At 43.4% G+C, this 13,852-nt stretch overlaps 2 protein-coding genes across 2 annotated transcripts in view; one reads left to right on the forward strand and one right to left on the reverse strand.

Annotated features, from left to right (window-relative positions):
- Positions 1-3,734, forward strand: part of FAM13C (family with sequence similarity 13 member C) — a 34,195-nt gene extending 30,461 nt beyond the window's left edge. The window contains exons 10-11 of the mRNA XM_015819568.1: positions 538-639; positions 3,611-3,734. Coding sequence (XP_015675054.1) covers positions 538-639; positions 3,611-3,734 — 226 coding nt within the window. The remainder of the gene's footprint in view (positions 1-537; positions 640-3,610) is intronic.
- Positions 3,735-11,251: 7,517 nt separating this feature from the next.
- Positions 11,252-13,852, reverse strand: part of PHYHIPL (phytanoyl-CoA 2-hydroxylase interacting protein like) — a 39,725-nt gene continuing 37,124 nt past the window's right edge. Inside the window, exons 4-5 of the mRNA XM_015819572.1 lie at positions 13,373-13,490; positions 11,252-11,786 (exon numbers count right to left, since the gene is read on the reverse strand). Of these exons, the coding sequence (XP_015675058.1) occupies positions 11,252-11,786; positions 13,373-13,490 (653 nt within the window). The remainder of the gene's footprint in view (positions 11,787-13,372; positions 13,491-13,852) is intronic.

A 13,852-nucleotide genomic window follows, 5' to 3' on the forward strand; every position in this document is an offset into this window, starting at 1 on the left:
CTATATCTATATCTATATCTATATCTATATCTATATCTATATCTATATCTATATCTATATCTATATCTATATCTATCTATCTATCTATCTATCTATCTATCTATCTATCTATCTATCTATCTATCTATCTATCTATCTATCTATCTATCTATCTATCTATCTATCTATCTATCTATCTATCTATCTATCTATCTATCTACCAAGCTTATTAAGTGCTCATAGGAAAGAGTTTGCTTTGGTGATTGTGTTCAAAGTGATCATTAGGGCACAATGGAAATCTGCCCAATTGGTGTAAATTCATCTTCTCCTACTACCAAGTAATCATAAATACACTACTCATCTTATTGCATGGTTTTTGAACTTCCTGGGAACTCGGTACGCAAAATTTTGGTTGGTTACATCTGTCTCAAGGGGAGTCTCCAGGGGACCCACCCATCACGCTGCATGCTTATTTGGGATTTTGATTTGCTCAACCATCTATCACCTTAGGAGTTTTCCAATCCTTCAGATCTTAACATTCCAATTCTTCTTTTGTAGGCCTGTGCTTCTGGAACATCTCCGAGAAACTAGAGCTGACAAGAAAAGGATAAGGAAAGTGTTACGGGAATTTGAGGAAGAGTTCTTTCGACAAACAGGAAGGTGAGACGGTCATATGCATGTTGAATCTCAACACTATGGATGGGCAGATCCTGATTTAAGCCATTGTAAACCTCCCCAAAATAATGGTCCACCACAGGAAGGTTTTAATGGGTTGGAGGCATAATTGCATTGACTTGTTAGTATTTTCCAGCCTTGTGATAACCGGGAAAAAGTATTCTTGTTTTCTTTGTTGAAACTGAGGTAAACTGCACCATTCAATTCCAAACATTTTGATTCCTGAACAGTATAATAGCAGAAAGTACCCATCCACAAATGTGTAAAATAGGGTAAGAATGATTCTTACAAAGACGTACTTTCAGTCTAAGTGCTTGGTGTTCCTGGAAATGATAACATTTTTATCCTCAGAGCACATGAGCAATTGTTAGGAGAGCACTGAAGTCACAACACACACTTTGGAGATGTGTCCTAATCATTCTGCAGGATTATTTGCACGTCACTTACAACTTTGGCAATATTCTGAAAAGAAGCTACATGAAAATAGCGTTGGTGATGCGCTCTTGTTTCAAGTTCTACCTTATCTTTTTAACCACTAGGTTTCTCAGGTAGAAAAAAATAATAGAAAATGATTGAAATCCATAAATAATATAACGTCATGAACCACCAACTCAAAAGGTCTAACAGAAGAATAGAATAGAATAGAATAGAATAGAATAGAATAGAATAGAATAAAATAGAATAGAATAGAATAGAATAGAATAGAATAGAATAGAATAGAATAGAATGGAATGGAATGGAATGGAATGGAATGGAATAGAATAGAATAGAGTTGGAAGGGACCATGGAGGTCTTCTAGTCCAGCCCCCTGCTCAAGCAGGAGAACATATACCATCTCAGACAGATGAATGTCTAGTCTCTTCTTCAAAATCTCCAGTGATGGAGCGCCCACAATTTCTGGGGGTAAGCTGTTCCACTGGTTGATTGTCCTCACTGTCAGGAAGTTTCTCCTTAATTCCAGGTTGCTTCTCTCTTTGATCATTTTCCAACCATTGTTTCTTATCCTTCCCTCTGGTGCTTTGGTGAACAACCTGGCCCCCTTTGCCTTGTGACAGCCCTACAGATACTGGAACACTGCTATCCTGTCTCCCCTATTTCTTCTTTTCTTTAGACTAGCCAAACCCAAGTCCTGTAGCCGTTCTTCGTATGTTTTAGTCTCCAGGCCTTTGATCATCTTTGTTACTCTTCTCTGAATTTTTTTCCAAACTCTCAACATCTTTTTTTGTGATATGGTGACCAAAATTGGCTGCAGTATTCCAGGTGTGGTCTTACTAGAGTTTTATAAAGCGGTACTAATACTTCGTGTGATCTTGATTCTATGCCTCTGTTTATACCACCCAGGATGGTATTAGCTTTTTTGGTTGCTGCAGCACACTGCTGGCCCATAGTCAAGTGAGAGTCCACTAGGACTCCAACGTCCCTCTCACAGTTACTGTTTTTGAGCCAGGTCTCACCCAATCTGCATTTGTACCTTTGGTTTTTCCTGCCTAAATGTAAGACTTTGCTTACATTGACTCCTTGCTAACTTTGCAGCAATAAGCAACATGCAAGAGACTAGGCTCAGGAGAAGACCTTCTTTTGTGTGCTTGACAAATGGGCTTTGGAAATTGGGGGCACCAATAAGAAAGGACCGCCCCCCTTGCCAAATATAATACCTAGTAAGAATCATATCAAGTAGATGTATCCCATTTGGGCCTAGAAGAGGTAGCTCATTCGTAAAGTGTGAGCGACTCTGTTTACTTAACCCCAAAGAAATCATTTTTCAATTGGTGCACCATGTGTAGCGTCAGTTTTTAGAGAGATAACTAATTTTCCCACCATCACCTCTGGTGGGGGGGAGGAAAGTTACAAGAATTGTGAGCTTTGAGGATATTATTGGTGCAATGATGGCTCCCTTCCTCTTTCTGAAGCTGATACCTTCCCCCCCTCAGGGACAGCGGGAAATAAAGACGTGGCCTGGAATTGTCCCCTTGTGGGTCCAGTCCTCAACCCAGCCCTCATGAGGATTTGCAGTCTTTATTAGCAATGTAGACTTGCTGCCATTCAGGAGAAAGGAAAGAAGGTCCCAGTAGGATAAAAGAAAGTGGGACTTAGTGTCGTCACTCCGAGCCAGTCTGTGCTCTCAACAGCAGAGTCCGGGGAATCTGAGGAGGAAGAGGAGGTGGAGGGAGGCTCTGAGGAGTTACAAGACTCACATTCCAGTGAAGAGCCAGGCCCCTCCAATCGTGTGCAGGATGAGCTGCAGCTGGGTGGGGAGGAAGAGTCAGACTCGGATGTCTCACAGCTGTTGGAAATGAGAGACGCCCGAAAAAGGAGACAAGCTAGGAGAGTAGACCAGAGAGAGGCTATGGGACGACTCTGGAGAAAGCACTGAGAAGCCACGCCTTGAGACTGACTTACAAAAGGGGAATGTGTGGGCAGTGCTGGTTGCTGAAGGCAACCGTTGCAAAGTATTTCATGGGATCATGTTCTGTTAGTATTGCCGGTGACTACTTTTCTGTTTGCATCGTGTTTCGTGTGGACAATTTCCTCCATTTGGATTGTGTTTTGCTGCTTTTGTTTCTGGACTATTTGGCAGGTTGGTTACCCATATTAAAAGGGGTTTGTTTTGTTTTGAGTCTCCAGCCTATTTTCTCAACAGGGGTTTGGTCCTTGTGCCTTTAACAAGGATGGCTATAGGCTGGGATAGAACACTTAGTCTGCCATCAGGATAGATAGCCTTTTAATCTCTTAGGACTAACTTTTGCAAATAAGCATCTAGATCTCCTGGGCCTGGAGGGCTGGCAGATATTTCCTTGGCTCTCATTTGGATTTTGCCCTCTCACCTACCCCCTCTAGACTCCTCTGGCTAAAGTAACAAAGTAATGAAATTTCAGTGCCCTGATCGGAAGGACGTTGTGAATCCTTGCTACTTTTTTTTGCCGAAGTCTGAACGCTCCGTTTTGTTGTTTTGCAGGAGTCCCCAGAAGGAAGACCGGATCCCCATGTCGGAGGAATATTTGGAGTACAAGCACATCAAGGCCAAACTCCGCCTCCTGGAGGTTCTCATCAGCAAACACGATGTCTCCAAAACCATCTGAAGCCAGTAAAATTTCCTGATGTGAGGAAAGAGAACGTCTGGGTCTTTCTGCGCGCTTTTCAGCGATGTGCTCTTGCACGCTTCCTTACGGGGATAATGCTCAGGTGAGCACAGCCGAAAGGTCTCGGAGCAGGCATGAGACTGCACAAGGAAGGAGTGACTGGATGGAGGACAGACTCTTCCCTGTGAATTCTCTCCTATTTCCAGAGTCCGTTTTCACCTGGACATTTGTCTACTGCTGAGCTAAAGGGAAGCAGCAGCCCTATGCAATTTCAGGAAGGTGGCTTGGGAAGACCCCTGGGGGGGGTCTCTCAAAGCTCTGCTGGAACGTACTTTGGATGCTTGATGTCCAAACTAGCTGGCCACCATCATTTGGACAACGATGCTCAAAACATTGGAAGGGCAAAGGAATAAGGAAGGTGAACTGTCTCTTTGATCTGTGCTTCCCAGAGGGAAGCCTATGTGTGTATACAGCTGAGCGTTGTTGCTATGTCCAAAATTACGAATTCTGGAAGGGCAAAAATCTTGTCATGATAAAAATCCCAGTTCAATCAACCCTTCAAAATTCATTGCGCACTCTCCCCTATGCCTGAGATGTTCCAGAAATCTTACCAAGGTCTCACGAGAATTCACAACAAGAAACCACAAAATGACAAAGCCTCCTGTGAGGATTTTTGCCCTTCTGGCATTGAAATCTCATGAGATTTATTTGGCTTCAGGGAGATTTCCCAAGATTCAATAACCTTGCGAAAGGGCCAATTCAGGAACCTTGGTGTCGCCCACCGCCTGCCTGTCGCCACTTTTTTGACAAGAACGTCATAACTCCACACACAAGGCACGACAGCAGGCGTTGACATCTTATGGAAGCTGTTATGATATCCTGCTCATCAGGATGTCATGAATTATGTAACGGGGGTTAGTCACCCAAAATTGCAATTGCAAATCAGAATACACGGTGCTAAAGTACAGAGTTGGGCTGTTGAGAAACTCCATCTTTCCCCATCTTCCTTTCTCTTTTGGGCCAACAATAACGAGGCAGCTCTCGGTGCTTTTGATGCAAAAGATATGAGCAATGCTTAGCGAAATTCTGATAATAATTCTTGCAAAAACATTCAAGGGCCAGTTGGGGGCATTTGGGCTATGAGACCAGTTCTCGATTCCCAGGACTAAATTATGCAATAATTTTTAAAAGTTTGGGTGAACTCTTGTTCTGTGCATGTTGAAGGAAATTTTTTGGGGGAAATGCAGTCATTTGCAGAGTTCAGCTGGCGGTCGAGAAAATTTCGGGTGCGAGGTTGCTGCCAATGCTGGGTCAGTTTTGTGTTTATCCAGCTGAAGTGTTTATATTGCAATTTCCCTCTTTGTTACGGACATCGGCATATCTGCATTCTGTGTTTTATCACTTTTCTTAAATAGGGATGGGTGGATTAGGGCATAATGCCTTTTGATGAATTGTACTGAGAGGCCCAACAAGTGGAAAGTGATCTCTACACATTTTTCCCTGCTCTGCAGAGGCTCAGATCTTAATTAAACCTTGGGTCAATCAATGTTCAAGAGATGTCTCCTTCCCAAAGTGGCCTTGTTCTGCTCTGCCACTCATGTACTCTGGAGAAGGTTCTGGATGCTGCAAAGATACGTAGAATGTTCAGTTCAGGCTTTGGAAGTGGTGGAGAAGCACCGAGAACAGGAATGTCCGATTCAGACAGGGAGGGCATATCTTTTGGAAAACTAACCGGATGGGTTATTCTACTCCTTCTTACTGAAGAAACAGGCTATCTTCTGAATGATTGCCTCTGCAGGCAGCTAACTAGATTATCCTACTTTCCTGATTTTGCACAAAAGTGTCCAGCTACTTTTGTCTGAGTGCTGGAGTTCTCTTCGGATTGCATTGTGATATCTCCTAAAAGTATTTAAACATGGACTTATAGGGAAAACAAAGTGAAAAGTGGACCAGTTTCTCTCTTGGACACTTCAACGCTGCTTTCTGACTTTATAAAACTGGTCCAAGCTTTATAATAGAAGCCACTCTCCTGAAACAAAAGTACCAGGAAGTGTAGTTTATTCAGCTCCACGATCACTTGGGGGTGTGTGTGTCTAAAAATACATTTGCATTTGTGTGTGAGTTCAAGTGTGCATGTAGGTGTGCTGACTAATTCTCTTCCATCCCAGAGCCAGGATTTGGGAAAACCATAGCTCCCCCTCTGTCCCACAAAACCAAGAAGGACCCATGTGCCTTCGCGTTTAAGCTGCCTATAGGAAGCTTCTGGGAACCAAATTCCACCAGCCCTGTCCACTCTATAAATGGCCAGGGGAATCCAATGCCATCTGAAGGACTCTACTGTGGATTCTCACCTGTGGTTTAGAAGATCCTGCTTGGAGTAAATGGAGTATGGATTTTCTCACTTCCCCTCCCATATTATCCTTTCCCTGTCCTTCTGCCCGGCCTTCTTCCATTTTCTTCCCTTCTGGCACTGAATGGGAAAACTGAAAAGTGATTCCAGAAGTCCCAAGACATCACAGTGGGGAAGGGAATCCCATGTAGAAGCTCAGGGAGGCCAGAGATGGAAGTGAAGTAAGGAAATGACCGGATGTTTCCTCTTCAGCTTCATACCTGCCAGTTGCTGGCCAAAGGCCCACATGCCCACGTGTTAGTTCTTTAAGGCAGAACAGGTCAGGAGGCAGACCGAGTCTGACTGGATCCATCCTTTGTTGAGAGAGAGAGAGAGAGACATAATTTTGACTGAGTTTTCCTTTCCCACCCTCTTCCCTGTAGTCTAGTTAAATAGGGAAGAATCAGCCTGTTTCCCAGCATAACACACTGTTTTTCCACCCATCCCTTCTGTCCAGCCTCTCCAAGGTCATCTCTATGATCACACCCTGTTCCAAGTGCCAGGGCTCCATAGAAGCAGAAGAGTTGGTGGGACTTTTGAAACAATTCCTGCAAGTTTGGAAGGTTCATCCCCTCCCCAGCTGTAGAAATGTATTCTGTTTTGGCATTGTGCATGTTGGCATGCATGTCATTCCCTTTGTAATTGGGAATCGTTGGCTGCTTTTTAATGGCTCAGGGCTATCCTTTGATGATACTTAAGGCAGCGGTTCTCAACCTATGGGCCACGACCCCATTTGGGGTCGATCGACCATTTCACGGGGGTCGCCAAGCAAGGCTGTCCGCCATTTTTTTCCCCTTTTCCGGCGGGTGCCTTACCTCCCTTGAGCTGGGCCCGCTGGTGGTCGGCCTGCTCCGTCTCTGCCGCTTGCCAGCTACGCCTCGGCCGGCGCAGGGGGCGGAACCACGCATGTGCGGCGCTCCCGGGCAGGGAAAGTCCTCGACTTACGACCGGTTGGGTAGTCCTCGACTTACGACCGGTTTAGTCCTCGACTTACGACCGGTTTAGTCCTCGACCTACGACCGGTTTAGTCCTCGACTTACGACCGGTTGGGGGTCGCGGCATTAAAAAGGTTGAGAACCACTGACTTAAGGAAAAGGTCACCCAGATATGGAAGGAGGGAATTAAGCACTGTATTAAGCATGTTAGTGAGGCTATTTTAGGTATGAATATGAAGTTTCAGGCAAAGTTTGCTTGTGATAGGTGTGGATCACAATCTTCCCCATTCTTGTGTCTTGATGATGGGTCGAATTCAACTCCATCATCCCTAAAGACTATGACAATTGTAGACCAAGATATTGAGAAGATGTTTGTGTAGAGCCTCTTTGGAAATTTAGACCTGTGCCTTAACATTTTTCTTGGTACCCATAACTAATTATAGTCAACTAGAAAACAATGTGGACTAAAGGTCTACATGATAAAGTCATATACACAGTCTTCGCTAAACGAGTCCACTCCCTGTTCCATATAGGTACCTGCCCCCATCTTTGGGCGAGAATTCTTTACAGAGAAACTCATATATGGAGAAGTGCTGAAGACAAGAATACCTGTAAGAATGGAACACAAGTTCAAGTATCCCATTATTTTAATGTTCTTTTAGTTAGATATTACTTTGCATCTTCCAGAACAAATCTCTCACCAGTGATGGTTGGAATAAGTTTAGCGGGTAAATATGCTTTGACGTAGAGACTGTTTTGCAACGTAACAGTTTTAAGGTGCAACAACTTTGACAGGCTTCCTGTTGGAAGCGCCCTCCTTCTTGGACAATCTGTGACACAGGTATTGTCAGTTTCTTGATACTTAGATTGTAATGTGGCTGAAAGCAACAGCAGGAGATATTCACCCTCCCGAGCTGAATGCTTCTAGTCAGTCAAATCTTTCGAGTGGCTACGGAGCCTAAATCCTGCAGTGTGTTTATGTCTGTTGCTGGCTTTCCACACTCAGTGGAAAGAGAACTTTAACATGGTGGTTCTCATTTTCATTATCCTTAATTGTGATGTTGGATCTTATTTCTCCATGCTTCTCTTTCGCCTTGTTGGGTGTGTCCATTTGTTTGTTTTCTGATTAATGTTGTGATGCTGCTTTGCTCATGAGCTCAATAGAAACACATGGGCAGCCACAACCAATAGGATAAAGTGGCCACTGGTCACATCCAGTGTCACTGGACAAAGTAGCTTCCCCAAGGGAACACAAGAGCGAAACAATACAGATAATTGTTCAACTGTTTACTATTTCCAAAGCAAGTGTTAAAATGAGAGGTGATTGGGTGGACCTCTGGTTTATATACGCTATTTTTTTTCCCCTAGCGTTGTTTATTTTAGGAATTAAAAAAAATAAGTGCTTCACAGGTCAGAGTTTTGTGCCATCCATTTCGAGAGTAATGTATTTATGCAGTCCACACAGTGGTTTCCCTACCTCGTATCTGTGAAAAAAGGAATATTTATTCACCAAAAGAATGACTTTCCAGCTACGATAAGGAACGTACGACAGATACTGAGACAGTAGGAAAGGTGTGATAAAAGGAGTTCACACTCGGTTGAAGAATGGTGAGGTTTCGTGAGGGGTGTCGAACTGGTGGCCCATGGGCCAGATGCGTCACATGCAGGCTCCGCAAAGGCAAAAAACCTCACGATACGTCATGATACGTCACGTGACGCGATCGAGTTTGATTCCTGTGCTCCAGTGTGACAAAAATGAAAACTGTAGCATCTTGTTCCTTTCTGATCACTCTCAGTTCAAGAAGATTTAATCAGATTAACGGAGATAAGACCAAACACTTCTCTCATTTTAATTCCTGTAGCATTCTTGTTTTGAACTTTCCGTGTCCTCCAAACACAAGGGGTGAATTCAGAAGGATACAAATGAATCGGGGCTAAAAAGGTGTGCTTAGCGTAAGTTTACCGCAGAAATTAAGTAGTGAAAATCAATTTATTTTGAAAAGGCACAGTTTTAAGAAGGAAGATTAGGCATTTGTGGGGGGGGGGGGGAACCCCTTAAACAGGAAAAAGTAGCCAATACATTTCAGGGTAAGGAATTGTAAACTATCCCATCCTTTTTAAGAGAAACCCACAGGATTTGGTTGATAGTAACCAAAATGAATCAAACCACATGGTTGTCCTTGCTAATCTTTATTTGTGTAGCACTTTTCTGTAGCACAATACTATAAAATGTTGCTTTTTATGATTACCAAAGCTTGTTTGAAAGCATGCACTTTGTAGGATCTTAATATTTCACACGTGATGATCGCCAAGGTACTCTGTTCTAGTGATAATAGTTTATTGCATTATGATGTATGCAGATATTTAATCTAAGTGTCATGGTTACGAATGGCGGATGGTTGAGTTTCTTGTTCTCTAATTTGGTTCGCTGTAGGCTAAATATATATATACATGGCTGGCTTCTGCCATCTTGAGGTTAAAAAGGAGTAGACTTTCTAAGCGAAAAAGTTATTCTTGCAGGTTAAAATAGATCACTTTTATATGGAGCATGATTGAGTCTGAGGTGGACAATCAGGAGATTTCTCAAGAAACACAGGTTTAATGGCAACCAGATTCAAAGAAGTCTCCATGCTGTTTTTAGCCTTTGGGGTTCATCTTTTGATAACTATGACACAAAAAGCCCTTGGTCTTCTCATTCTGGTACACAGATGATGGAGGATTCCCACAGGCAAAGAGAGATGTGGGCGAAGACAGGACCAGGTGAGATGTTTAAGTTTCGAGGGCGATGATTCCACAACATCAAAAATGTTGAGGAAGCCCAAGGAGATACCCCTCCAAGTCCCAGAGCTTCATGGTGGAGAGGGCCTACTGCTCTTTCTGCTATAGTGTCATAAAGAAAGGCATTTGATGAATTCCATTATCCACCAACCTTGTCTGTAGGTCACTATATGTAAAAGTTGAAGCATGATTTTTTTTTTTAGGAAAAAAAGGGGGGGTTGAAGACTCTTTTAATGATTTGGGAAAGGACCGTGTCCCATGATTAAACTAAGTGGATTTTTGTTTGTTTGTTTGTATGTTTGTTTGTTTCTATGGCAATTGATGTTTCAGTGTCGTTGGCTGCATCATTTATAACTGAACCAGGACGGTCATAAATCTGTTTTAATTAAAACTCATGTCAGAGCAACAGGAACAGATACACAAGTATTTGAAGTTTACAAACTACATCTTTGATAAGGGAAAAATGCTGTCATGACATGTGTACAGTTGCTATTAAAATGCCATCTATATATTCGATATGATTGTATAATATTTTATACAACAGTACAAATAAAATATTTTTCTATTATGATGAAACACAGGTCTTCCGTTGGTTTTGTTAGCTCATATAAATAACATAAATAACACGGTCAAACGACACATTGGAAGTGCTGACATATTTTTTTTCCCCTAGGCTTGTGAGCGTTAAATCATGCTGCCGTTACACCTGTTCATGCTGTTTCGAAATATTCCAGTTAAGTTGTTCAGTAGGTTAAAAGGAATGCATATTTAAACACCATTTAGAAGCCAGGAAATTTTTATTTTACTCAAGCTTGTTTATATAGATTTGTTACATTTGGCAGTATGGAGAGAGGAGGGACAAATTAACACCAATTGCAGCACCTAGATGTATAAATGGTTGCTAGGAAAATAAAAGAAAAGAAAACCAAAATACCCCCAAGATTTTGAACAGTTGAAAGCAGTGGTGGACCAGGAGGGAAGGAACACGGGAAATACCAAGGGCGGAACTACAGCTACACAGGGCAGCTGCAGATAATACTGTCTCCATATGCAGCTCCTTTCCTTTCTCTCCATGACACAGGGACCCACTGACTGGCACGGTGATGTCATCCATCCTATGTCCCCACCAGCAGCATCCAACCGGAACAGGGAAAGCACATAAGCTGAGGGTACAGTGGCCAGCATGCTCGGCTTCAATGCTGTAGGCAGAAGGGGAGAGATACTTCACTGGATGCCATTTTGGGAGCTGCCCCAGCTTGGCTGGAACATGTAGCTCTGCTCAGAGAGGAACTGTTGAAGAACTGGGTCGTGGGACTTGCTTCTGGGAAGGAGGGCATTCGTCATGCGTCTGATGTGTAGGGTGGAGAGAGGGTGTAGGCAACGGAGGAGGGTCCTAAGGAAGGTGGCGATGGAAATTAGCGTCCCACACTGATGTTACATGTCTTGCAGCTCGGATCTTTCTTGGCATCGGCAGTGGACGAACTCATGAGTTGGTGCCCGGTGATTTCTGCCACTGTGCCGAGGGAGAGATTGACTGGGTCAGTGTAAATCACTTCCAAGATGACATCCTGTGCATGGTGGTAAACCATGGCCCCATCTTCTTCAGTGCAGGTCAGGAATTTGTTATCCTGCAAGTTCAGCTGAGGCAGGCGCTGCTTGCAGAATTCGTCCCCCAGCGAGCCGACGGGGGCCAGGACAAGAATGACATAGTGGTAGGCCGTGTACATGCAGTAGAAGTCCCCGAAGTACAAATTAGTGTTCGGGTTGAAAAGTTTCTCAGCTGCAATCTCAAACCTGTATCTTCCATAAGGCGAATCCTGGGGGGGCTTTCCGGTGTTGAATTCTGTGTGGCAGCTAAAAAAGATCCCCTCCAGCTTCCCGCTGATGGGAGAGCCATGGCTGCCGCTGTTATCCTTAACTGAGGGCTGCAGGATGCTTCCATGCTGCTCTCTAGAAATAAAGGATGGGGAACATGTTAGTTCTACAGTGGCATTAGAGCACGAGTTTCAGAGGACCATGCAGACCCCCTTGGGTCAACCCAACACCCTTATCGTGTTTGCATTTATGCAGAGATCACCACAGATGGGGACTGCAGCCAAGAAATTAAAAGACGCTTGCTCCTGGGGAGGAAAGCTATGGCAAATCTAGATAGCATACTAAAAAGCAGAGACATCACCCTGCCAACAAAAATGCGTATAGTCAAGGCCATGGTTTTCCCAGTTGCAATGTATGGCTTTGAAAGTTGGACCATAAGAAAGGCTGAGCGCCAAAGAATTTATGCCTTTGAACTATGGGGCTGGAGAAGACTTCTGTGAGTCCCCTGGACTGCAAGGCGATCAAACCGGTCAGTCCTGGAGGAGATCAACCCTGACTGCTCTTTAGAAGGCCAGATCCTGAAGTTGAGACTCAAGTACTTTGGCCACCTCATGAGAAGGAAGGACTCACTGGAGAAGAGCCTAATGCTGGGAAAGATGGAGGGCAATAGAAGAAGACGAGGACGACAGAGAATGAGGTGGCTGGATGGAGTCACTGAAGCAGTAGGCGTGAGCTTCAATGGACTCCAGAAGATGATAGAGGACAGGAAGGCCTGGAGGAACATTGTCCATGGGGTCGCGATGGGTCAGACACGACTTCGCAGCTAACAACAACAAGAGAAACCGGCCAATATAGATGCTGGCAGAGACCAAATCTGCTATATAGGACATCGGGAAGCTGTGTATATTATTGGAGAGGCTCTCTAATTTTAGGCAGTGAGATATTGAAGGGAGACCAGAAGCAGCCAGGGAAGACCCCTCTTTTTTTTAGAATAGAAAGTATAATTAAAAAGTTGCAACAATCTATATTGTAGTCAGTCTACGTCTGTCCCCTTCCTAAGAATCATTGGATTTAGACCGAGGGCTACAGATTGTGCCGTTATCAACAGTAAAATGTTTGTCTACAAAGCTAAGTGTTTCATTAGGGCAAAGGGGAACATGTAATGTCATAGGATGTCTTCTACACTTTCCATACATAGAAAACTTTAGGTGAGGTTCATCTCTGGTGTCTTTTTAATTTCTCAGAAACAGGATTGTGAACTTTACATCTCAGAGGACACTAATTGTAAAACCTGAGATGAACATCCTTAAACTTGAGATGAACCATTTTAGACCACAAGGAGGGGCAGAGGTGGCAGCACAGCGATCCCCCCAGTGCCAGATGAGCTAACCCTAGGCCAGCAGTGAAGCTACTCCGAGGCTATGCATTGTTGTTGATTCTTTCCTATATTATAAATACTTTGCTTTCCTGTTTTTAACACTGCACCTGGTAAAAACTGCTTTGCTTTATTAGATTTCAAGAATATTGGAACTAAATCTACTAAAGAGTACAATCTGCTATTCACTTGTCAATGATAACACTTACAGGCAACTGTTGCTAATTAAGAAACAGGTTGCTCCTAGACCTGATGTGTCGATTATCAGTGGAAAAAGCCATGCTCTTATCTGCTCCACACGCAATCAGGCACCTCTGAAAATCTGGCTCTTTTTGCCTCCACTTACCTGATGTAGTCAAAGTATTCTTTGTGTTGATTCCGGTAAAAGACCGAAAATTTAAGCATACGCCCTGCAATCACTTCTGCCTTTTCCAAAAGTTGTGTTAAGTGAACCTTGGAATAATCTGTGAATACAAAACATTTTTGTTAGCGTGAGTAATACGCCAGTGCTTCCAAAGGGATGATGGATGGTGCTGTGATCAACTGGGACCCCAAAGCTAGCAACATACACCTATCCATACGTGCATCCGTATTGCCCCATTGGTTATTCTCTTTCAGGGTAAGCAACACAATGTCAAGTTCAGAAGGAGAGTAAGACACAGTAGGGAAAGGAGGAAAGGAAAAAAAGAAAAGGGAACCATAATGGCAACATTATTAAGTATACTTCTCATATCTTTCTCTTCTTGAAAACTGCCTCGCTTCTATCATGCCCATATGTTGATTCATACCTCACATTTTGTTCTCAGTTTTGCAACTCTCTCTCTCT

The sequence above is a fragment of the Protobothrops mucrosquamatus genome, unplaced genomic scaffold (assembly GCF_001527695.2).
Source record: "Protobothrops mucrosquamatus isolate PMUCROS unplaced genomic scaffold, P.Mucros_1.0 scaffold953, whole genome shotgun sequence".
NCBI lineage: Eukaryota > Metazoa > Chordata > Lepidosauria > Squamata > Viperidae > Protobothrops > Protobothrops mucrosquamatus.